Raw genomic sequence first — 26,572 nt, forward strand, 5'->3', positions numbered from 1 at the left:
CGTGAAGTCTTCCGCCTTGATCTAGAACTAGAAGAGGAGGTGTATATGCAACAACTTCCAAGTTTTAGGGATCTAGGAGGCAAAGTGCACTAACTCTCAGATGCACTCTATGGCCCTGAGGTCCACTGCCCAAATAGCGCCTGCACACAGGGCTGCTAGTCTCACTAAAGAGTTGAGAACGAGGGACTTTGTATTAGCTTTCTACAAGTGTGCCTGGAAACACTGCCGCTCCAGTTATACATACATACATATATACACACACACACGTAGTTACATACACATGTACGTACGTATGTATGTATGTACAGAGAGAGAGAGAGAGAGAGAGAGAGAGAGAGAGAGAGAGAGAGAGAGAGAGATCCAAAAAATTTAGAATTTTGCACAGTATCTTGGTCTTCTGACTAACTGCTTTGGGGCTATGTTATGCCAGTATCCAGACTTGGAACCTGTACTTGATGAACTACTGCCAAAAAAGTCACCTCTGATTGTGGCCAAGTGGTACAGTGCACTATAGATGAACTCTCAGTGCTTCCTAAGTTCAAGATTCTCTGCTTAGCAAGATTCTATCTCAAAATTCTTTCATAATCTCAAATTTTGTTTAAGTTAGAAGACTGAAAGCGAAGAGAGTAACCTCAGATTGATTTGTGATGCTTTTTTTCGTACAGCCAGAATCATGTCAACTTGGTTGTTGTAAACAATGTACCTTTGTTTTTCAACGTTCGTGATGGACCATACATGCCTACATTGCGGCTTCTTCATCAATGTAAGTATATTGTCTGTAAAACTTAGTTTCCAGACATCCTAACCAATTTTGGATTGTTAAAAGATGATCTTTACTTTACCGCTGCGATTTTCTTTTACTCACAATTTGTCTTCTGTCTTTCTTATTCCTGACATATTTTATAATCTAATGTTTACTGAGCAAGCTCGTTCAATTTGCAACTGTTTTGAAGAGATGCATGTTCCTTTTTAGCGATTTTATTAAGGCTGTATTGTAAGCACTTTTTTTTGGGAATTGTAGATCCAAGCATAATGAAGCTTTTCAGAGTGGATAGGGGAGCAATCAAATTTGTTCTTGCTGGTGCAAATATTATGAGCCCTGGTTTGACATCGCCTGGAGGTGCTTTGGATGAAAGTGTACCCGCTGAAGCGCCTGTGGTAAGATGTATGCGGAAGTTAGATATATCTACACTTCTATGTTACTGTTAAGGGAGGCCAGGTTGATGCATCAGATCATTGTGGAGTGTGCCACTGTATTCTGTGGCATGACTTACAATAACTTCTTCTAATAGCTAGTGCAACAAAGCTGGATTGTGGTAAAAAGATTAAGAGATTTATCAATGTTCAGGGAAGGCCTATGAGGTTACGAACAGATACATAATGTGATCTAGGCCCCTGGAAACAGGGGAGCCAGCGCTTTCCTAGTCCACTACCAAAAGGAGATAAGAGTAGCCCACTATGCTGAGTGTGTTTCTGTTTGCACTATGTAATCAGCATAATGAACTTGTCATAAGAGAGATCAGATGAAGGGGGTCTGGTTGCTCTTGCTGCTTGCCTTCCATTACATCTACCAGAACACCCATGCTTTGAGGTGATGTGTCTTGATTGTGCATAGAAAAGGGTGAGAGAGAGAGAGAGAGAGAGAGAGAGAGAGAGAGAGAGAGAGAGAAAGAAAGAAAGAAAGAAAGTTCATTATAGTCTATGAAGACCGAGGGGTCTATGAGACTGGTAGAAAACCTGATACAACAAAGCAGAAAGAGTGGGGCTACTAAATGAGCACCACCACCCATGCTGAATGCTAAGTCCTAAGTAGTACATAGTCATAGCTGGAGTAGGTCCAACCGTATAATACGGTTGATCTCATCTTGTAGGAGCAGATGATCAGGGGCATCTAAGGTGTACTGAAAGAGGGTGAGACGGTCCATCTGAATGCCCTGACTGTGAGACCATTTGGTTATGCATGCATACCAAGCCATGCTAACCACACTCTCAGCTAGTCATACAGATGCATCCCAAACTCTGCCTATATGATCTGGTGGGGGATTGAGGGCTTGCTGTGAATCATCCTGGATCCCATAGTCACCTGCAACCTCTCAAAGCGCTGCCACTCAATCGCTGATAGATCACCCCCCCCAGAAGGGTGCTGCGTACACGGCTGTCGGTCTCACTAGTGTGTCAGATAGCCATCTCTTTGTCGGGGGGTCCTAGAAATGTGCCTAAAAGCATGGGCTACTGTGACCCCTGTCAGTCGGGCTCCGACTCTAAACAGGGAGGGGATGTCCCCAAGTGTGATTTGTGTGTCAACCCTTTGTCCGAGCTGTTGAGTCACTGGCTCCGGGTCGCGGTCATGTTGAGGCCTCATCTCGTGGGGGTCCATGTGGTCTGGCTGAAAAAACTCCGTGATAAAGCTCTGAGAGGGATCAGCCAAGGAGAAAGCCTGCTCTTGTCTCCGTGCTCGAAGTATCCTCTTGCGGTGTTTGAGTACCTCATGAATGAAACCGTGCCAAACATTGCTGGTCTGGGTAGGAGAGGAATCGGGCCAAAATCCCATAGCTATCTCTAAAGAGGCAGTAGAAATGCCCTCGGATCTCATAGTAAACATGACATCTGAAGATGAAGTGCTCCTCTGTCTCAACCTCCTACATGTTACATAATCTGCATATGCGCATCTCCCTGGGTAGTTGCTCTGCTCTGCCGCTCTTGATATGAAGTCTATGTGAAGAGACTCGGAATTGCCTATGTGAAGAGACCCGGAACTGCCCAATAGAGATCCTCAATGAGTGGGATAAGTAGATCTGTGAGAGAGAGAGAGAGAGAGAGAGAGAGAGGGAGTCTATTAGAAGTCTTCGGAAGGCCAAAAAGGGTCTATTGGACTAAAAGAAACTGATGGGTGGAGCCACTAAACGGGCATCAACACCCAAGACAAATACAAAATCCATAATCCTGCCCATAACGGCGTCAATATATAAAAGGGGAAAAACTCTTTGAGTAGAAGCCAACAGAGCGTCAGCCCTATGAGGGGATCGTCGGTGTGTGAGGATGGCTGTGGTGGTGGTAGAAGACAGCAAGAGCGATCCCCTTCTAGGACTGATGCTCTGAGTAGAAGCCAACATGAGCATAATTTCCATGCTGACACATGGAACTAATCAACGATCCCCTCCTAGGGCTGATGCTCTTGCTGCGTCAGCTCCATGTTAGTGTTTGTAGCCCGTCATGACCTTCTGGCGGTGGCTCTACGTCTGACAAGCGCCATAGTGACCCTTGTCGGCCGTGTAATGGTCTAAACATGAATGAGATGTCAGCTAATGTGATCTATGCATCCGTCCTCTGCTGAATGTGTCGTGTCTCAGTCTCGAGAACTCAGCCTCGTCTGCTATCGGTGGTTAGGGGGGCAGTATGCTCTGGTTAGAAGAACTCTGTGATCACACTCTGAGATGAGTTTGATAAAGCGCCCTGTCTCTGTCTTTGCGATTTGATGAGACGCTCTCTATGTCGAACCGCCTAATGAATGAAAGCGGTGAGGCACCTTTGGTCTGGGTAGGAGAGAAGTCTGGAAAGGGGCCCGAAGCCGTCTATGAAAAGGTAGTGGGATCCTCCACAAATCTCGTAGTAAATTGGGCATTGGTGTTGGTCACATAGTGTGTAGGTACGACTCTCTCTAGGTATCACTTTAGATATGGAGTAAGTATGACAAAACACGAAATTGTCCAATAGCAATCCTTAGTGAGAGTGGTAGGTGGATCTGAGTGGACCTTGGCGGGTCAATGAAACCCTCCTCGGAGATGCACAAGCAGTGATCCCTATAGAAGTTGAGCCTCAGAGGGAGCTCCCTTGGTGCCAACTAGATCCTGAATGTTTGTAGCTGTAAAAGATCCTCTCAGATGATTAGGTTGAACTCATTGCCCCGAAACGGGAAAATGGAGAGTCAATGCTGTATTGGAAGGGTGGCAGCTTGTATGTGTGGAATCCCAGTCTCTTGAACCACCTACATGTGTGTGCATACCAACATCTCTGATCACCCTCAGCTGCTAAAATCCATAGAAGAGGACATCATCTGTGTCGCTGTGCAGTGCAAGAGCCATAGTCCTGCATGCAGTACAAGTGATGGTTTGGAATGGCGAATATCTAATTGCAATGGAGACACCCCGAACTCAGGCTGAATGATCTTGTAGATTATCCATGATAGCAAGAGAACCTGTAATCGCTCCACGCGAGCCTAATTTGTGTCTGAGAGGTTTGGCTCCCAACAAGGGCTGCCATACATGCATGCTGGTCCAAGGAATGGAAGAGTAGAGCCTTGGTCTGTGGGTCCTGAAAGTGTGAGTGGAAGTACTATCTCTTCAGTCGGGCAAGAGAGGTGGTTGGCATCGCAATGTCCTCTTGATCCTAAGCCCTAAGCTACTGCATTGAGATTCCTACATTTGGGGCAGAATTATCCAAGGTTTGGTGACGCAGGTTGAGGTTGAAAATGTCACCTCAACTTTGTGGGGGATTCCGAGAGGAACAGTGAGCCGCTCCATTCTCTGTTTCCCTGTTCAACATCATCTCTTGATTTTGGGCAAGAGTCAGCGCCCACTTGTAATCTGGCGGGTCCAAGGTCCGGATGGTAAAAGAGATGTTTGTGTCCAATCCTTGAATGAATTGCTTCATCTTGTCACTCTCAGCAGACACGTCCAACTGTTGCGCCAGAGTGATGACCTTGCTGCTGTAAGTCAACACATGCAAACCATTTTGGGAGAGACGAGAAAACTCATTCTCTAGGTTAAGCATATAATGCGGCTATAGAAAACGGGCTTTGAGATCGGTAACAAACATTGCCCAAACGAAATTTGTCTTAAAAGTTGTTGGGTTTGTATGCTTACTAGCCCAATGTTGCCACCAGGTAACCGCCTCACAGGTAAGATGAGGGGCTGCTAGGTGGACTTTGCTTTGCTCATCTTGAGTCCGTGCTAACGGAAAATGAGCGACGAGCTGATGAATGAACTGAAGAATAGTTGAATGGTCACACTTACCATCATCTTAGGGTTTAGTTAGGTCTAGGTCATAGCCTAGGTTAGGAGTCCCATAGGGGCCCCCAAAGGTTGACCAGAAAGACCCAGGGCAAGCAGGGAGAGACACATAGAAAATGCTCCTCTATCTCGATCTCTCCCATCGTGCATAGTCTACAGACCCGCTGCTCTCTAGGTATGCCAACCGCTCTCCCAACCTCAATCTACAACTGGTGGGATGAGACTCGTATCTATCCGATAGCAATCCGCAAGGCGTGTGAGACTCCCTATCCTCGAGTTACTGGGGCCTGATGATTAAGTCCTGTTCCGATATCCTGAAAAAGTGGTCATGGTAGAACTGGGTCTTGGTGGGGAACTCTTGATCCCCCCCCCAAGCCCGAGATGTGTGGAGCCGGAGAAGGTCTAACCGTATGATACGGTTAATCTCATCATGTGGAAGGAGCTTCGGTGGTGCATCCATGCTGTACTGAAAGGGGAGGAGCCTATCCATTTGGATACCTTGGCTATCAAACCATGTGGACACCCGCACATACCATGCTGTATCAAAGCCTCTCTTTGCCAGTCGTTGGGATGACTCCAATGCCAATCTCGGTAATCTCCACTGAGGTAGGGTCCAAACTCTGTAGAGAAAGGTCACGGTCTGAAAGAGGGCGTCCACTTGGAAAGGTGTCATGGCGAACTTCGCCTGTATGATCTGATGCGGAACTGAAGGCTTACTCCGAATCATCCTAGATTCCATGATCATCTGTAGCCTCTCAAATCCCTTCCAGTCAGTAGCCTGAAAGGTCACTCCCCCAAAAAGGTGTTGCATACATGGCAGTCAGTCTTACGAGAGTGTCAAAGAGCGAGCCCTTCGTCTTGGAAATGCGCTTGGAAGCACTGTCTCTCTAATCGGGCCAGGGCACCCTTCCCAGTGTGAGTCGTGCTCTGGCAGCATGGGTCATCCTGAAGCTTGGTCCCGTGAATATGCAGCCTGTACCATAGTCACCAAGGTATCTGAGGCATGGGTGAGGTCCATGTCACCTCTAAGTAGGGTTGGGAGCTCAGAGGCCAGGTGGCTCACATAGATGGGGTCGAGCGGGCGGTCAAAGTGGATCTGGACACGAGTAGGTGCAAGAGGAGCTCTCTCAACAATTGGCATGGTGACCGAGATGCCGAAGGCCAAGTATGTATGGTCAGCACCAAGAGGGGGGGCGGGCACAGAGAGATCGAGTATTCGTGAAACAAAAGCTAGTGGGCCTATCAGGTAGTCCACTGTGCTCGACCCTCCGCCATGCGGGAAATATGTGAGGCCTTCAGATGAGGGCCACCTCTCGAGGCCATTATATATAATCAGGTCATGGACAGCTCCCATCTCAAGCAAATGACGCCCATATCTTGTCACATGTGATGTATCTGTTGAGTGCCTCACTATGCCAAACTCTGCTGGGTCCAGCTCTGGTACAATAAGGGAGTCAGATGCAAAATCTAGTAGACCCACTTGCTTGTCACTTGTGCGTGCATTGAAGTCACCGAGGAGGAGGATGTCTCCCTGTTGGGAGAACTCCTTGATGTCATCGAAGATCGTCTCATATGGGCTATGACCCTCTGTGGTAACCTCATACGCAATGCGCATAGGAAGAGGTATCTGGGGGAAAGTAGCACACTGCAATGAAAAGAAGTCGTGTCTCAAAATGGAGCCGTATCCACATGTGTCGTGCATGTTCCTCTCTCCGTACTATAGATATGAGCGGTCTTAGGTGTAGTTTGAAGAGGGCTGCCACTCTGCCAGAACCTCTAGTTCCACTGTCCCCTCTCATTTCTTTCCTGTGTGCTGACTCCCAAGCATACCCTGTCACTATAGGCAGCCCTTTCCCAGGGCTCTCATGTGTCTCAATATGAAAAATCAGGTCTCTATCAGTGTAGGTGTCATGTGCATGGTGTACCTAGGGTTGGATAGCAGGTTAACGTGGGTTACGGGATAGCATAGGGCTGGATGGCTATTTTTAGCCGAGATTGCTATATATAGAGATTGATTCATATATAGTGCTCGCTTTATATGGAGGGAGCTATTCATAGCATTGTGCTATCTATAGCGGGTTTCCTTCTATATAGAGGGAGGGCCAGTGCTATTGTGTAGGTCAGTTGAGCGCTCCTCAACTGATGGATGGGGCTTGGACCCAGGCCGGGACTCTGGCCATCTACATGGCGGATCATAGGTGGTGTATCGAAGGTCCTCTGGACGGGCTCAGGTCGTATGGGACGCCTGTGTTAGATACGGGCCTATGGATGAGTCGAGCTGTAGCCCATGTGCTCGGGGGTGGTCGGGAGGATCGAGGCACCTGCGCTATGATTCTGGTTGGATCGAGGATGAGATTCTAGGTCAGTGATAGGGTCAGATCTTGCAGGGTCGTCATCTGGTATCAGAGCCGTCCTATCACGATTGAGTTCAACGCGAGGTATGCAGAAAAGATGTCTGCCAGGTACGCTTTTTGAGATTGCTCTTGCAAATCTGAATTTCCGCTCATGTATGGGCTGAATCGTTGGCTGATGTTGTGCGCTCATGATTGAGAGATTTGTGGAAGAAATAGAAGTCCATAGGTTGTGTGCTCTCTCGGTTGCTACGTGTTTGGAAATCGTGATTCCCTGAGAAGGGTAGGCGATGAGAAGACTTGATGCTTTCAGCAAGAGATATGAGGATGGATCGTTTTTGACCTATAACTACCCACGCTTGGGTTGTTGATGTGATTGGCTGTGTGGGAACGCGTGAGAGTGGGCTGGTTAGGGAAAGAATTCGCTCTAGGTTCTCAAGGATGAGATTCCTACCCTAGAGACCTAGATTTGCTGCAGTTGAGAAGTAGGAGGAAAGAGAGAGCGTTCGTAAGCCTAGAAAGCGGCTTGTCTAGGAGATTCGGGCATCAGAGATAGGGGCGATATGATTGGGGGCAGGCGCTTGGCTTTGGGAAGGAGCGTATGGCCTGATTTTAGCGCGTTTTGGCTATTTTTGGCTGGCTGGAGAAAAGCGGGACAGGATCTATTAAAAGCGAGACTGTTTTTTGGTAAAAAAAAGCAGGTTGCTTTTTTGTTTTTCTCTAGCAAGGAAAGCACTTGCTCTAAATCAAGCACCCACCCTAAATTTGCCTAGCTTTTGATGGCCCTTCCTGGCTACTTATATACCCGAGATTTCTCTCTCTTTCTCACTTCAGCACTTCAGCGCATGAAGGCGAATTCCCCACCCTCTTTCCATCTGAGATCAGCCTATCAGATTCCGCCATCTTTCTTGCTGTCCTCTACCCGCCTTCTTCCTTGATTTCACGCAGCACCAGATTCTCTCTTGGGAAGAGCACGTGTTTGGATGCAGCTGTTTTTCTTCTAGTCCCTCTCCCATGCGAGATATTTTCCAGCTATGGAAGGACATCAAAGTAATGAGACACCTACGTTGGATTACTGTTTTATTGAGATGGAGGATGAGGCTGCATCGGAGATTAATCCTCGCAGACCTCATGACCTGCCACGAGAGATGGATTCCTTGATGGATGAACTCTGGGCAGCTCTTCACTACTATAAAACCCCTCAGTACCAGAAATATATTGAAGAAGGCTCATGTTGTTCTAAATGTAGACAGCTTGTTTTAGAGTCTTTATACCGCTTCCGAGTTATTGAGAAGCGATGAAGAAGTTGAAATTGTGAGTTTTGACCGACACCTAATTATTTTTTGCTCGACTGGATCTTTTGAACCACTCTTGGTTCAAGAAGCTCCCCAATTTTGTATGAATTATGTTCTAAATTGTCTTGTTATTAAATTGACCAGGTTTTGGTTAATTTGGATTTGATTTGTAACTAAGTGGCATTTATAATTTGATTGGTTTTTTCAAATTATATAACGTGTACTTTTGTTCCATATATCTTGCAGTTTTTTAGATATATGGTACATTGAGGATGCCTGAGACTTTGTTACATCTTAAACTGGACTTAACTAAGACAATTGGATTTCTCTTTCTCGAATCTTGGTGCGTAGATTCCTGTTTGGTTTCTATTTGAAGTTTTGATCTCGATGTGATTGTGAGTTATGGTGTTTCTTCGAGTTACCGTTTGGACATATGAAGGTTCTTATTGATTAGACCAGGATGAGTCTTGTTGGATACCTTCTTTGAATCATGTCCAAAGGCGGGGTCATTTTGATTCTCACTCTTTTAGCCCGAGGTCGTGGATAGTCAGGATTCAAGAGTTGTTAGGGATGCTACCTGCTGTTTTCTTCTTTGACCTATTGGTTGGGGTATTGTAACACAAGGGGGTGATATAATCACATTAAGAAAAGGATTAAGTACGGATTTGCCACCCTGACTCAATCTGGGATCATCTGAGTTGAAGAGGGATTGGCTACCTGATTCACTCATATTGTCCACTGAGTTTTTTATTTGCAGTATACTTTGGTGGTATGGGACACTAAGGTATGTTACATTTAAGATTCTCTGATGTGGTGGTATAATCCAGCATGAAATAATACCCAAGGACCTCTAGGGTGAAGTACAAGTAGGCTGAATTGAATTGGGGGCAACCTGATTAGATTTTTTACGAGGGCTGACTAAGATTCTTTACCCTGAGAGAAGCCATGTATTTTTTGGGTGCAACCCTGGAGCTCCATAGTCTAGACTTAATCTCAGGGAGGGTTACCGCATCTCTTCTGATGATGGTATCTCAATGCCTTGTTTGGAACTTGATGTTCCTAGATAAGAGGTCCTAAGAATTGGATGATCCTGTGATTGGAGCGGTTTTGTTGTGCACAAGTTTATACAGGATATTCAATACTGGATCTTGTTTTAAGAGATTTCGGATTGTATGTTTCCATAGTCTTTGGATCACATAGGATACTATTCCTATGATGGTTGACTATATTCATGTCTAGAATAAGTACCATTGACTGGATATAGCCAACTGAATTTTTACTGATTATCCTCATGTAGGGGCCTTTCGAGGATAGATCAAGGGGACCATATTTTTGGTCAGGATTTTGCCCATTGATACTTCCATGAAGATTCTTCCATTATGAGTTATGAACGGATACCTAATTGTTATGTGATGGAAAGTCTGTCATGTATCTCAACCCAAGAATTTGAATTACAAGGGTATTCCGTTGAGGGATTTTCTGAATACTAAGTGATTCCAGAATTAGGGTTGATAGAAATTGCAACCTAAAAATTGGCCTCGAGGGGTTCAATTGATGGGGTTGTTCGAACAATGATTCCTCGATCTCAACCTAAGATTTTGAGTTCAAGGATACTCAATAGATAAGGTTGATAGAATCATTTACCTTCCGGTACGGATTTTACCATGCTTGTGTACGAATATGTCAATGTAGTTAACTCTGTGGATTCAGGCATTACTTGATTTCTCGAGAAGATTACCGACGATATGTAACCTTGTTTAGATTGAGAGATTTACTTTCCTTGGGTTAGTTATCAAAGATTGTGGCTTTGGCCTTAGATTTTCTTTGATTTGAATCTCATGGAAAGTATAGCACACTCAAACTGATAGTCAGAGTATAGTTATTGGCATGGACTCATCTTCACAGAGAGTTTTCGGGCCTTCTAGTGAACTCAGGAGTGAGTTCTTAGAGGAAGGGGAGTATGTCATGTGCATGGTGTACCTAGGGTTGGATAGTAGGTTAACGTGGGTCATGGGATAGCATAGGGCTGGATGGCTATTTTTAGCCGAGATTGCTATATATAGAGATTGATTCATATATAGTGCTCGCTTTATATGGAGGGAGCTATTCATAGCATTGTGCTATCTATAGCGGGTTTCCTTCTATATAGAGGGAGGGCCAGTGCTATTGTGTAGGTCAGTTGAGCGCTCCTCAACTGATGGATGGGGCTTGGACCCAGGCCGGGACTTTGGCCATCTACATGGCGGATCATAGGTGGTGTATCGAAGGTCCTCTGGACGGGCTCAGGTGGTATGGGACGCCTGGGTTAGATACGGGCCTATGGATGAGGCGAGCTGTAGCCCACGTGCTCAGGGGTGGTCGGGAGGATTGAGGCACCTGCGCTATGATTCTGGTTGGATCGAGGACGATATTCTAGGTCAGTGATAGGGTCAGATCCTGCGGGGTCATGTCAGTAGGTCTCCAAGAAGCCCCCAGGGTTAGAGCAAAGAGTGCCATTACAGTTCCATACTGCCATTTTCAGCGTGTTTTGTGCCCTCACCTCAAGAGTCAGACACTGTCATGTGCTGTTTTCTGCCCTCCCTTTTCTCTCTCCATTTTCTGCATTTTCTGCATTTTCTGCCCTCTCCTCTCTTTCTGCCCTCTCTCGAATAATCACCTTCCCGTTCCTGTAAGCTGCCCACTTCCCTTCTTGCCTTGTTGCCATAACTCGCACCATTACCGCCCTCCTATGCTCTTATTGTAGGAGTGTGAGGTCATCATCTAAAAAGATTCTGGTGCCCTTCAGTGCAGCTCTCATATCCATGAGCGTGGATCTGTCAGTAACTGTCCGCATCTTTATTACCATGGGCCTAGCTGGCACATCAGCTTTACCTACCCTCCAGGCTGATTCACAAGTCACATCGATGGCCATTTTCTCAAACAGCGCCTTGGCATCTGACATAGGAGTGTCACCCATTGTTAGGCCTCTTACCAGTACATTCATGGCTTTGTTGCTACATCTTTTTTCCTCCTCTAGAGTCTCAGATACGAGCTCTTTTTTAGGAGCTACTGTGCCCTTTTTAAGTACATCCTTCCATGCAAGCATGTCCCTGTGTGAACTCAGCATGTTTCCCTTGCATAGTGACCCGTAGTGTGGACATTTCCCTCTTAAGCTGTTCATTCTCAGATTTCAGCTCATCAATGAGCTCGCATCCCTCTTCCGAGGTCCCCTTGGCATCCTTAAACTGTTCAATCTGTTCTTTAAGAAGAATCAGCTCTTCCTTTAGAGAGAGAGAGAGAGGGAGAGAGAGAGAGAGAGAGAGAGTTTATTAAAGTCTTCGAAAGACCGATGTGTCTATGAGACTATGAGAATCCTAATACAAACAAATTGTGAGGGTGGAGCTACTAAGCGAGCATCCACACCAATGCAGAATGCAAAAAGCTAGTGCTAAGTACTACATAGTCATGTCTGAGTGATCGAATACACATCAATATCATCAACCTCATCCTCATCCTCATCCTCATCCTCATCATCATTAGGTCATCGAGGTGGATGAGACAGTGGAAGCATGAAGTCGGTGATGGAGTGCTATCGGCTGCTCGCGGGCGTGGTCCTGTGTCATCTCCTGGTCATAGCTCTGCGCCTAACAAGGGCTGCAGTGATCTCTGTCGGTTGAGCCCCGTCTCTGAACAGAGAGGGGATATCCCCAAGTGTAATCTGTTCGTCGACCCTCTGTTTGAATTGTCGTGTCGTTGGCTCTCGATCCCGATCATGTCGGGGCCTCGTAGTATGGGGGTCCACATGCTCTAGTTGGAAGAACTCCGTGATCGAGCTCTAAGAAGGTTCTACCAAGGAGGAGGTCTGCTCCTGTCTGCGTGATTGAAGTAGACGCTCGTGGTGCCTGATTGTCTCATGGATGAAAGCCGCAAAGCATCTCTAGTGTGGATAGGAGAGAAATCAGGACGACACCCGAGAATTGTCTCTGAAGAGGCAGTAGAAGCTTCCTCTGATCTCATTTTAAACTAGGCACTTAAAAATGAAATGCTCCTCGGACTCGACCTCCTGTATGTCACATAATGTGCATATGCGCCTCTCCCGGGGTAGACCCTCTGCCCTGCTACTCTCAATGCGCAGTCTATGTGAACAGACTCAAAACTGCCCAATAGAGTTCCTCAGTGAGTATATCCTGGTGGGTCAATAAAACCCTCCTCTATGATATGTAAACAACGATCCGTGTAGAAGCTGAGCTTCAATGGAAGCTCGTTCGGTCCCAACTAGGTCTGGAATGTGTGTAGCTGTAAAAGATTCTCGTGGATGACTTGGTTGACCTCGTGTGATAGGAGAGGAGAGAACGGCGTGTCAATGCTATACTGGAAGGGAGGGAGTCTATCCATGTGGAGCCCCAGTTGCTCAAACCATCTCTCTGTGCGTGCATACGAGCATCTCTGGTCACTTGTTGCTGATAGTGGCATAGAAGATGACAATGCTAGCCATGGTAATTTGTTGCACCCAGAAGTGCAATCCCCGCCTCCCCTGACCCGGTATAGGTAGGTGATAACCTGAAATGAGAACCTGTAGCTGCTCCATACGAGCCCACTCTATATCTAACAGGTCCGGCTCCCAACAAGGCATACATCACCGCTGGACGGACCAAGGAATCAAACAACAATCCCTTGGTTTGCGGATCCTGAAAGTGTGAGCGGAAGCACTGTCTCTCTATTCTGGCCAATGAAGCGTATCCCTTGATCAGGCGGGTCTGTATCGCAGGTCTCATAGTGAAGATAGGTCCAGAGAAGATAACCCCAAGGTATGTATATGACGAAACAATCTCAACAGGCGACCTGTCAAACGTGAACTGCTCCTGGTGCGTAACGGCTTGAGATGTATTGAAGATCATGACCTTGGTTTTACCAAGGTTGACCTTCAAATAATGGCACTCACAAAAGGATTGTAGTGCATCAAGGTGTCTCTGGAGGCCCTCTATTGATGAGGACGAAAGTGCCACATCATCTGCATATAGCAATATACGGATCAGCGTGCTAGCTAGAGAGCATCCATCTCCCCCCTGTGTCTACATAACTAACTGAAGCTCGTCCATGTAGAGGCCATACAGGGTGGGTGATAAAGGACACCCTTGTTTGACTCCAATAGTGCTCATGATCTCATCTATCCACCCCGACCTTGCCCGGACTTTGCCTGAGACTCTCTCGTAAAGTGCCATGATGGTCCAAATGATCTCCTGGTCATACCCCAAATCCTGTAGGCATCTGAGGAGGCGGGCTCTGGGAACCGTATCAAAGGCTTTGTGAAAATCCACAAAGCAACAATATACTCTGCTTCTGTGTCCTCGCCTCCTCGATGATATACTTGAGTGTGAAAATGTGATCCATGGTCCCATGATCACGTCGGAATCCAGTCTGTCCGACTGCTCTAAGTCTGTGGCACTCTGCGAATCGACTGACCTTAGAATCAAGCACTCATGCATAAATCTTGGACATGACATGTCCGATCTTAATGGTCCTGTAGTTCTTCGGGCTTATGGGATCCCCTGCCTTGTGGATGATGGGTGAGATAGTGTTAACAGTCGAGGTGCGTGGAAACCTCAAACAAACAGCTTCATTAAAGAGCTTTGCTAAGATCAGGGCTAGGAGATTAATCTCATATGCAATGAATTAAGTGCATAGGCCCTCATGATCTTTCGCTAGGCCATTATGAAGTTTCATTACGGCATCCTTTACTCCCTCCTTAGTGAAGAGTGTGCAGGAGGTAGGACGGGCTAATTGCGAGAGCTTAGGAACTGGCTGATTTGGGATATCGTAGAGCGTGCGTGCATAGTTATACCAGATCCGAGTGTCTGTGAGTGGTTAGGGGGACCGCCCCTCTAGAAATCTCTGCCAAAAGTCCTTAGAGTTGTTACTAAACAGAATGTTCAGTAGTTCCTCCTTGTTTCGGCGAACAAAATCTAGCTTCTTCTTGAGTACCAATTGACGATACTCGCATAGCATCTCCGATTCGTTCGGAGGTTGTTTTTGGTTTTGAATCTGAGCTGACGGCGTAAAGCCTTGCACTCACCAGCTATTGCAAGGTGCGGTCCCAGGTGGTGGTGGACGGGTGGAGCGAGTGGTGTGAGGGAAAGCGTGAAGGGCAGCCTCGTGTAGTGAGCGGGTGATCAGGGCAGCACGGTCCTCTAGTAGGGGTATGAAGTCAATAGATGTGAGAAGTATGTGAAGGCGGGCTGAGTATATAGATGAAAGATTGCGGTCGAAACGAATGTCATGATAGGTGGTGTAGGCGGTCTATGGAGTGGGAGATGCTATGAGGCGGGGTGTAGAGATGCTAAAGAAGAGGTATGTATGATCAGCCCCTGGGGGAGGAGGTGCGACAATAAAATCCGTTATATGAGATGTGAAGGCAAGGGATCCCATGATGTAATCGACAACGCTAGAGCTCCCCCCATGTGGGAAGCACGTGAGACCACCTGAAGCGGGCCATCTATCAAGACCATTATAGATAATGAGATCATGCATCCTGCCTAGATCTAATAAGGCCTGTCCATAAGATGTGACCGGGGCTCACACAGCATACCTTCTCCCTCAAGGTCAATGTCTGGCAGTAGAATGGAATCGTCCTTGAAGTTGAGGAGTGGTACCTGATGGACGGTACTCCTCGCGTTGAAGACCCCAACTAAGAGGACTTCCCTGCGGCTCGAGAAGTCGACAATGGTATGATTAAGATGATGCCTCAGCCTTCTCTCGGATATCTCGATCAGTGGCAGGTTTCGGGAGGGAAGTAGCATACTGCAACGAACAAATCCCGGCTGTCCATGTGTCGGATCCAGATCCAAAGAAATCTGGAGTGTGTATCTCTCTGCTCTACTGAGATGGTTCCCAAAAGGGTGGACCTGTAAAGGACTGCTGCTCCTCCTGACCCTCACATTCTCCCTGTGTCCCTCGTCTCATCTCTGTAAGCAGACTCCCATGTGTATCCGTTGACTACTGGGAGTGGGCGCTCTGGACTCTGACGTGTCTCTGTATAAAAGACTATGTCATGACCTGTATAGGATTCCGAGAAGTTCCCTGGTTTTGACCATAAGGTACCATTGCAGTTCCAAATGGTACAGGATAGGGTCTCGGAGGTCTGAGTGAGAGAGAGAGAGAGAGAGAGAGAGAGAGAGAGAGAGAGAGAGAACCCACGATGGTACGCTGACACAGGGCGAACCTTAAAGCCATGCAATTGGCAGTCTTCCTTTCAGTAGATCTTGGGAACAAGTCGCTGGGCTCCTCCTTTTGGACCACTGCTCATGTCCTCATTTGTCGGGAAACCATAAATATGATTGGGAACATAATTGCTAAACTGGTAGGCTGACCAACCTGCCAATCGGACCATCCACTGGCTGGCTAACCAATCGATGGTCAGTCCTGGCCCTGCTAAATAGCAAACAGGTGGCTCTTGCCAACCAGTTAAAAGGGCCTGGCATGTAGCTTGAGGCTCTATGATCATAAACTTTCTGATAAGCTGTCCCAGGCATGTAGCTTGAGGCTCTATGATCATAAACTGCTTCAGCCTAAAAGCTACGTGGATCTATGGTTTTGCTTCATAGACATTTTGGTTGCCTAAATATGGTAAATCCCCTGTTCTATATTCTGATGGTGCTATACAACGAACCCTCCCTTTTTCTTCTTTCTGTCTTCAATATATGAGCACCCAAAGAAGATTTCTAAACTAGATAAATCTTGAGGTTGTTTTAATGGAAGAAGAGCTTATATAGACAGGTCTGCCTTAGTTCTCAGCTCAAGGCAGGAATTTATATAGGCTATGGCCTGTCTGGAGAGGGTCATGCAGCAACTTTAAGAGCGGTATGTTCTTTCAAAGAACACGAGTTGTAGAATGGAATTATTCACTTGATGGACTCAGAACACATGCCATCTTGAAAGAAGTTCCGTGACAGCCCAGGGAAGAGGTGGACTTTTAAGGGACACGTTGCCCAGGGGAGACAAGTATGGTAAGAACCTCCATGACAGTAGAATGATTGCTTCATAATAATGCCAATGTGGAAGGTAACATCATACCTGAAAGAACTTATACATGGCAGAAAGAAAGAAAGACTTCATGATGGGAATATTTCCAGAAAATTCTACATTGTATGTTGATGACGAGAACCACTCAAGTTTCTAGAGTCAATCCATCCAGTCCCAGGTGGTTGCAAATACCACGAAGAACTTTTGAAGGGTTGAAACTACCTAGGAAATGAAATTAAGGTACCATCATGTAGCTGAGGCAATGTATGTTAATGCAGGGCCAAACATGAACATGTGACGTGTTCATATTGTGGTCAATAAGCGCCCTTTTATAGGGCTGGAGGACCAGGGTTCAGGCTGACCTGAACCCTAAATCTGGCTGACCTAGACCAGCTGACCAGGATCTGTAATGAGCTGATCCCTGACCTGACCTAGTCGGGGTTGACCCAACAGGCGACCTGACAGGTCTGCTGACCTGTCTCCTGCTGCCTGCAGTAGGGTAACCAGTTGGCTGGCCGGTTAGGGCCTGTTAGGTGTGCATGTACCTGACCTATCCCTGCACCAAAAATCCCAAACCCATGGCTGCTGTAACCCTAATCTACTGCAAACCGCCTCAGAATGAGGTCTCTTGCAGATCTGGTTTCCGCTACCTACCCACACCAATCCCTTGATCTACTAACGTCTTATCCTCTCATATGGGGGCTCACAGGTGGGCCAGTGATCTCTAACAGGATGAGCTGAAGAAGAGGGTGTCCAAGGGAACGTGAAGTGTGCCAGGGCCAAGCTTGAGGGAAAAGGGAGAGGGGAGAGTGAGGTAGAGAGGGATGAGAGGAAGAGTGAGAGGAAGAGGATAGGGTGGGGCTGCTGCTAGAGAGAGGAAGGGAGAGCCATGGGGGGGAAGGAAACGCTACAAGCAGGTGGCTCAAATGAGATGGAGGAGGAAATGAATGAGAAGAGGCTATTAGAAGGGTAGTCGAGAAGAGGGAGGAGCCCAAAAGGTGGGAGGGCACCGAGCAGAGGGAAGAATTGAAGATGGTCGAGGAGCTGCTGTAGCTAGAACATCAGGAATGAGTAGCAAGTGGGAAGAGGAGGATAAGGTGGGAGATAGAACCCATGGTACGCAGGGAATGATGATAAGGTGGACAAGCATGAGGTAGAAAGGGAAGGATAGAGAGGGACTTCTTTCAGCCACTGGAGTCTGGGGAGGGGCACTAAGAACTCAACCCCTTCCCAGCATGATCACCAATCTGTCCTGGGCCCTAGGGTAAAGTTGATGTTTTTATATGTAAGAGATGTGTTTTTTACATTAACTGATTTATAAGGCAATATAAGTATTTTTCTCGTTGTTTTGTGCTTTTACCCGTTGTCCTACCCCAGAAAGAACATGGAAAACGACCCCCTGTTATACTGCATTCCTTGTTTTCTGTAAAGGAGGGAGTGGAGAATCGATGTGATGAATTTGGTGAAAGACAGTCAAGTTTGACTTTTTTAACACTACCTGCTGGAACATGTGACAGGCAATTATGGCTGAAGGCAAGCAACATGCTCTTGCAATTGGTTTCACAAAGATGTCTGCCAAGGATATGTAAGAAGACTCCCATAAAAACTCAGTTTATGTTCTTTAAAAATGTCGAGGGTCATTTCCTAAATAATGATAGTGAGCATACTTCTTGAGTGATGGTGTTCCTCAGTGTGGAAACCCATGCTTGTTTGGTCCACAATACAAATCCTGACATGTCCTTGCACCAGTGTTCTGGTAAAACTTTCAACTTTTCTGCAAACTTAGCTCCTAATATTGGCGAGCTGTGCTAATTGCTTTTATCTCGCCCATCAAAAAGCACCTTGCTGTCTATATTTTTGTTGCGTCAGTGTGTGAGCACTCTCTAGAGTCTCAATGAGCTTTGCATGTTGACGCTGCAGAAAATCTATCAACAAAGGAATTGGTGTAGACAACATGCATTACCTCAATGATGGGCTGTGGAAGGTAATTTGAATTATATCATGCTGAGATTTGATTCTTTTCAAGTTTGAATGTACGATCTTCTTGAGACATGGTTGTACATTGCATGCATTTGTGTGCATGTGCATTGTGTGGGTTCGTGTGTGTGTGGTATGCATGCAGTAAAAGAAAAGTATTTTGATGGATAGGGCTGTAGCTATATTTTGAGCACGGCCTGGATGTAAATGAATGTTTTATAATATAAGTATCTTGGTTTTACAAAAAAAAAAAAGTGTGTGGTATGCATGCATATTCCAGATGTGCATATGTGCATCTTTTTTTTTGCAAAGCAAGGAACCTTCTATGCATATGTGCATCTAGGGTGCATTGTGTGTGCACACGTGTCAGTGTGGTTGTTTTGCAAGCATGTGCTTTCAAGATTAGTTTTTAATGTTGGTGTGCATGTGTTATCAGTCCCTGCTATGCTGGTAGATTATTATTAGTAGTATTAGGCTAATTGGACTTCTAAGTGATTTTTACGTGATGAGTTTGGGCATGTTATTAAACAGTTTTATATATTGCACTTTGGGCAATCTGTTTGATTTGTCATTGCAAATTTTATCTTTTGATTTCTTTTCGTTGCAACATCAGTTCTAATACATTTGATAATTTGTTTTCTGCAGACTGTATCCCTGAACTGAATGTCTCATACCCAGAGGTTATACAAGCATGAAGCATTGCAAAATATATTTTGCAGCTTGTTCTTTTTTTTTTTGGCCAGTCAAGCTACGAGAATCTAGAGCATGTCTTTTCGGTTTTTAGTAATCTTGCTTATATGAGAGGAAAGTTGTTAGTTGCAAGTTGTGCCTGGCAGAGTTTAGCTGTACAGAGAGGTCCAGCTTGAGGATGTTTTTCACTGGTTTACAAGGATGTGACACAGCATAAAAAGTACAAGGATTCACAGATGAGGATATATGAGCTAAACCTTAATACCACAAAAGTAAAGCCTTCTGAATAAAATGAGTTTGAGGAAGTTTAAAAGTATCTGCTATTTTCCTCTATGTTCTTGATGTGCAATAGTGCATTAATGTTGCATGTTCTTAATGATTCATAAAATTGTTTAATAACAATGTTTATCCATGTATACATATGTATTCACAAATTAAAAAAAGTGCATGAGTTCGACAACAGCAAGTCTCATCCAGCATCCACAGACATTTGACTTAAACGTATCATGGATTGTGAGGTCTTCCTCCTCAAAAAAAGGGAAAAAGAAGAAAAGCTATATACAATTAATTCTGTGCATCTGTGTGCGAGTGCTAGTAAGATTTACATGAAGTTTGTAGGGTCATGGCAAAGCATCAGATTTTCTTATTGTTAGAAGGCATGGACGATACACAGTTTCACTTGCTCAATGTGTTTGCGCAATAATGCATTAGTCTAGTTGTGAGTCTTAAGAAACATGGATTTGGAGTCCTAATTAATCAAAGCTTTGCTATCTGCAAATTTAGTGCCACAGATCAATATTCTCATGATCTTGGGCTATTATACCATCTTCTTTTGCAAAATTAAGAGTGGGTACTTGACAAAGTTGTTTTTACCAAATTGGGCTTTGATTCTTTTGTAGCATCATGTATCTACCCAAATGAAACAAATTAAAAGGGGATGGGGTTCCTTCTAGGATAAAGGAAAGAGCAAGAGGGTGTGAATTTTTCATATGCTTATTTGGTAAGAGCATGTATCAACCCTTGTTTCTTTCGGAAAGTAAACTAATAACATGCAATCAAGTTGAAAATTGTAGAGAGAAGGAAATAAAAAACATAGTCGCTTTACTCTTGTCAAATTATAAGTAGGAGGAATATTATTTATTTAGCCGTTTGATCATGCAAGATAACCTTTTTATTTATTTAAAAGCATGTTTCCATGCGAAACATTTTTTTCTTGATTGTGATAGGAGACACAAAAGAGTAGTCCTTGAGTGGTTCATTTGCGAAGGATGGAATAAATTTCTTCAAGCAAGTTTTTTTATTTTGAATGATTTGAGCAGAGTAGCAGGTCATTTTGAATAATTTTGTATGATTTGAGTAGTGTGGTGAACCAATTTGAATCTCCAATAAATATTAACTTCTTGAATTGGAGTCCTTGCCATTGACATGTGTTACATACAACAAACTTGAAATGATTGTGTTCGGAATCCTTGTCCTCTAAGAATCGTTCAAAGCTCTTTTGAATTAGTTTCTATCTCTAGTCTATGAATTAAGAGTATATACTCAAAAATTTGCAATATTGCATCATGAACACCTATTAAGCTAGTTCTTTTATGATACTCTTCTTTTATCCCACTATATTCCAATGACCATATGATGGGTTAAGTAGTTTTTTATGATTGCTTTTCCTAGTATTTTAACAATTATTATAAGTATCGTCTTAGTATTTTAACAACAATTATTGTAAGTAATACTATGACGCAAATGCTTAACATGATACTCAATCTCGGTGCTAATATTCTTGGCGATTCTAATCTCGACACACGGGGAAGGGTTTGTTCCCTCGGATTATAACTCTTTGGGGAAGGAAGTGCGCCACCTCTCCACCCACACACTGTGTGGTTATATAAAAGTATATTATATATATGTATATATATGTTTTGAATTTCACCTTGTTTGTTGACTTTTGCTTTTGCATATTCTAAGTTCTTATTTGTTGAAGTGTTGAGGTACTCGCAAGAAAGGAACGCTTAAACACACACGTCATTTGCTCGGACTTGCTATTGCTTGCTTAGTTTACAGTCAGGTCTTTCCCTTAACTTTCTAAACTTACAAAAATCATATTTTTTGATTTTCTTTCATCTCTTTGAGCCACGTGTAATGAATATGAGCCCTTAGATTGATTTTTGTCCTTACAAATATGAGCCCTTCGATTAATTTTAATTAATGTCAATCATGAAGGTTGTATTCAAATAGCGTAAAAACTCGTCGGTATAAAAAAAAGCAAAAAGCATACAATTTTGATATTCTCAACTTACTTTTTTCATTTTAATTTAAAACATTGCTAATTTAAATTGACTTATTATAAATTTTGTAATTTGCCTTAGGCGTCCTACCGGACTGTAGTTTTGTTGTTTCTTTCATGATTGGGGCAAGATTTCAGAGGCGTAAAGGGTAAAAATATCATATGCATATTATGTCGTGGAAGTATACACGAGAGCTTGGAATTCACAAGCTATGATTGGGTTCAAATGAGCCCGACGACACTCATTCTATTGATCAACCATCGGATTAAATGAAAGCGGGTGAAAATAGGGACCCCCAGTTGGTAGAAAATGGTATCAGTGGAAGATGAGGGGAAGTGGCGGGCGGGGGGGGGGGGGAGGGGGATAAACACAGCCATCCAGGTGTCCATAAAGACACGTGTGCTCATATGCACTCCTAATTAGAAATGTGTCCATGCAGTTGCCCAGTCCCTCCATGAGTCTATTAAATAAATAAATAAATAAATAAATAAATAAATATATTGGAAGATGGGGGGAAGTGGCGGGCGGGGGGGGGGGAGGGGGATAAACACAGCCATCCAGGTGTCCATAAAGACACGTGTGCTCATATGCACTCCTAATTAGAAATGTGTCCATGCAGTTGCCTAGTCCCTTTATGAGTCTATTTTATATATATATATATAAATAATGAATTGAAAGTGCCACGAGTGCTCCCATACGGGGTGACGAAGAGTCCTGAGCTGCCCCTATGACTTGAACTCAGAACCAGCACATACACACCCACACATTTTAGCCGTTTTAATTGTGTGGCGCTATTAATCCCTGTGAGGATGAATCGGAGAGAGGAGGGAATTATGAGTGGGAGCGCCCACGATGGCATGGCAGGGTGCTTGTGTGATAAAAGCTTTGCCTGTGGAGATGGAGCTTGCGATCGAGGATGAAGGGCAAGAGGTTAGCCAGGGTGCGTGGGGCATTGCATGAGGAGGAAGACGATGGACGAGAGGCAGATGGAGGTTCTATTACAGATCGAATCGGATCCGAAGAGTACTATGGTGTTCACACCGTCCGGTGAGCACCTTCAACTCTGGCTTCTACCTAAATGCAAGTACCTGAGGCTGTCTGTGCACACAAGTTTTGATAGCTGAGTTTTTAAGAACTGGTTTTGAGTTTTTGTATCTACGGACCAGGTGGAGATAGAGCACAATTTCATGGTAAAGATTTGCTGAAACCTGCCCATCTTGGCACCCTCACCCAATCCTGATGCAGACCAATAAAAACCTACACACTTACTAAATCTTTCTCCGTTTGCCTTCCAACTGTTGTCCAGCAACCCTTTCACATTTATGGACACACTTTCCTACCATGCTTTTGAGACCGAGTTCAACAAATGAAGGCAGTTTCTTTGATTCAAAAAAACTCACATCTGGCTTAGTAATTTTGAGAAAATTAAGAAGCATTGATAAAGAATTTGGGCCTTGGTTCTCATCGTTCGCGAGTCCAGGCCAATACATATGTGCATGGTTTCTGAGTTGCTCACCGTTGTTGAAATTTCTATTCTGAGGCTTAGCAACTGAGAGAGATTGCTTGATAATCAATTTGTCGAGAGTTAAATGGATTGATGTGACGATATCGACTTGGAATGGACTTCATATTGGCGCGCAATAACATGTTTACAAAGGTGTGTAACTAAGTCATCAGATCTTTTTGAATCATGTGAATTTTCTTTGCAAATGAAACAACAAACCATGCACAAAATGAGTAGCAGGGCGGTTGTACTCGATGCCTTCAAAACTCACCGAAAAACCTCTCCTAGGAGAATTGCTTCTCCTTGGTCATCAAACGAGGCATGGATTCAATTGGTTATCAAAGCAGAGGGAAACCTTAATTCAATTGGTTATCAAAGTAGAGAGACCTTAATTCAATTGGTTAAGGTTTCCCTCTGCTTGGATAACCAAATTCTTCATGAATTAATCTCCTCGGGCATCTGAATTCAAGAGGCATTTGTTAAATTAGTCTCGGCACTCTCCATGTAAGTTTTTGTGAATCTAACATGGAGAGTGAAATCATCATTGGACGTGCAAACTCACTCTTTGTACCCCTCCAATTCTCAGAGCTTGCGTGGTGCTGAGAGGAAATCGGGAAAATTGGCCGACAGGCTGCGAGTCGGTTCCACTAGTTTTTGACTCGAAAATAGCCACCATCACCAATTACTAGCCGTCGATGATGATGGTGGCATCGGGAGCGAGCAATTGCCACGTGGCAAGGTGACGGTGGATGGTGCAAGTAGCATTTTTTGGTTCCTTGAAGCAAATGGCATAGGTAGATGGTGAGTGATGCGTGGCACGTGACATGTGTGGCATTCTTTGTCGGTGCAGGGGAGGTTTCCGAGGGTTTTGGTTGGTCAGTGCTCGATAGTTTTATGGATAGCCTTTGTCACCGGTATAGTTGGTTGCATGTTTGTAATAGATTTGATGTGTAAAGTAGCAAGCTACAATGTGGGTATAATTATGAAACATCCCTACCTTATTGTACATCATCTTCACATGCATTGTATTAGTGAGTTCATGTGGGAGATTGCATTCGAATAGATTTCTCTGCCGGGGTCACTGTGATGTTGATTCCGTACGTATTAGTTTGTTTGGCTATTCTTTCTTCTCATGGTGGGTGCATCGCCTCATACAGAATAGGAATTTATATATAGCTCTACTTGCATCTAAAATTTGTAACTTGAGCATCAAAGGTCTGATGAGCATGATTCCAAATTAAAAGAAGGCATATAAAAATCACATGCTTAAATCCCAAATCAGTCTACTTCAAATATACATTGATTCACATTAATAAACATTAAACCACCTTAAGCGAAGTGTAATACTTGGCACTTAACATAATAACCAAGCCAATTAAACTAAACTAACTGACTATGCTAATATGACCTAAAGGTCAATGAGAATGTCGGTTGTTACGATAATTCAAAGAAGGGAAAAGGGGAATGAAGGCAGTAAGAAAGGAGGGGAGAAGGGCAGGAGGGAAAGTGACAGAGAAGGGGGTGAGAAAAAGGCAGGCCAAGAGGAGACCAGGGGAGTGTTAAAGGGGAGGGAGAGAGGAGGAAAGGGGAGAGGTGATGGGAAGGGAGTAGAGGAGGGTAGGGAGAGGAGGGAAGGTAGTGTAAGTGCGAGTGGTAGGGAGGGGACCATGCATGAGCTGCTGGGAGGGAAGTAGGGTGAGCGGCAGGGCGAAATGGTAAGCGACAGGAGAGACGACTAGGGAAGGCGAGAGCCAAGAGGGATAGGTAGGGGGAGCGGGAGTGCGAGAGTGGAAGGGATAAAGAGTGGGAAGGGGAGGGGATAGAGGTGGGAGGGGAGGGAAGAGGGAAATAGAAATGAGGGAGGGAGAGAGGTAAAAAGGGAAGGGAGAGTGGAAGGGAAGGGATGATATGGAGACGGATGGGAGAGTAGCTAGGAGGAGGCGAAGTGAGGGGGTGTTAAATGTTTTTTTAGTTACATTAATTTCTTAAATTCGAGCAAAGGGTGGTGATTTAGCTTAGGTTAATCAATTGATTTTGTTGGGCACATAGAGACTAATTAATGTGATTTTTGAATAAGAATTGAGTGTGGGTATATATTGGTCGTTTCTCCATAGTTACCTCCTTGTATTATTGTTTAGGGTGAGCCTTTATAATTATTACACATGATTAAAAATATATGACAACAAGTACCATTCCCCCATTAGTCTTCCGTGAATCAATGGGGCTTCACCCACTTGTGTTTCTCCTTTCCATACATGAGTGTAATCAAAGTATAGAGGACGAACTAGTGTATAAGAGCAAAGTGAGATTGAGATTTTGCTAACAGTTTTGTGTGTGTGTATGTGATGCACCAGAGGTAGGGAGAGAGACTCAAACACCACTTGATTAATTAAATTGTCTGTTTCTACGAGGGAGATTCCTATTTTGTGTATGTCTGTCTGATATTTGTGCATGCATGTGTGTGCATTCATGTGTAAGGATAATTGAGAAGCTTGTTCATTTGTATTGATACATATAACTTGAAGCCAGACGTAGGAAGTCAAAAGATGATTGAAAGAATTAAGAAAGTGCTTTCAAATATGGGATTGCATTGTGAGTGTGTGAATACATGGTGTGTGTAGGTGTGCCCGAGTTAGGTGTGACTGATGATGTGTGAGGTTAGTAGGTGTGAATGAGTTAATCTAGGAGTGTGGTGTGTGATTGAGAGATTTATGGAGATGGTGGCATGATTATAGGATCTTGGTGGTTTGTACTATGACATCATCTATGATGTTCATTGGTGTATCTTGGTGCCTATACATTGGCCTTAGACTCATGAATTAAGGATCTACTTTGTGTCTACTGCCTCCATCATGTGATTTGCCTTACTTCCTCTCCATGGTTCAACATGTGGTATCAGAGCTGCACGATTTCCTAATATATCTTTCCTAGTTGAGCTTGGGAAGCTCGTTGTTCTTCCACTTTGTGATTTCTCATGGAGCTGCCTATTTTTTTGAATGTGGTAAGCTGGAGACGTTACCTTTTGCTGAAGGAGATGTTGCGCTGCTGCTACTGGATGCATTCCAGAGGCCTGAACACTTGTGCCACTTTTTCATCAAGATGACGTTTGGGTATAGTAGTGTCACTCCATCTCTTTGCTTCTGACATACTTCTCAAAAAGGACGAACAGGTAGATCGTAGCTCTGATCGCATCACGAACACACTGCGATGAACAATGGAGTTTACATATCACGAATGTAGTGACTGACTGGCAAATTCTAACGGGTTGCTGAGTCGAGTGGTTTTCGCTGCATGCAATCATGGCACCAAACGCCCCTCTTCTCTTCACCTGCAGTATCAGCAGAAAGTTCACTACCATCATCAAAGGTCCGTCCTACTGTTGATTTTGCTTGATTCGCTTGCTGATCTACTTGTTGTAGATGGTGAATCCAAGGGCACTAGCTTTATGCTTCGTAGATTGCTC

General features: G+C 44.5%; 1 protein-coding gene across 2 annotated transcripts in view; it reads left to right on the forward strand.

Moving 5' to 3' along the window:
* The window catches only part of LOC147895280 (pseudouridine synthase and archaeosine transglycosylase (PUA) domain-containing protein), an 80,055-nt gene extending 60,430 nt beyond the window's left edge, over nucleotides 1–19,625 (forward strand). For both annotated transcript variants that reach the window (XM_087383877.1, XM_087383878.1), the window contains 6 exons: nucleotides 431–498; nucleotides 666–763; nucleotides 1,022–1,158; nucleotides 18,171–18,238; nucleotides 18,574–18,637; nucleotides 19,276–19,625. In XM_087383877.1, the coding sequence (XP_087240003.1) occupies nucleotides 431–498; nucleotides 666–763; nucleotides 1,022–1,158; nucleotides 18,171–18,238; nucleotides 18,574–18,637; nucleotides 19,276–19,293 (453 nt within the window). In that variant the 3' untranslated portion in view covers nucleotides 19,294–19,625. The remainder of the gene's footprint in view (nucleotides 1–430; nucleotides 499–665; nucleotides 764–1,021; nucleotides 1,159–18,170; nucleotides 18,239–18,573; nucleotides 18,638–19,275) is intronic.
* The last annotated feature ends 6,947 nt before the right edge of the window (nucleotides 19,626–26,572 follow it).

This window comes from Dipteris shenzhenensis, chromosome 13 (assembly GCF_047967505.1).
Source record: "Dipteris shenzhenensis isolate YYH24624 ecotype China chromosome 13, Dip_SZ_1.0, whole genome shotgun sequence".
Lineage (NCBI taxonomy): Eukaryota > Viridiplantae > Streptophyta > Polypodiopsida > Gleicheniales > Dipteridaceae > Dipteris > Dipteris shenzhenensis.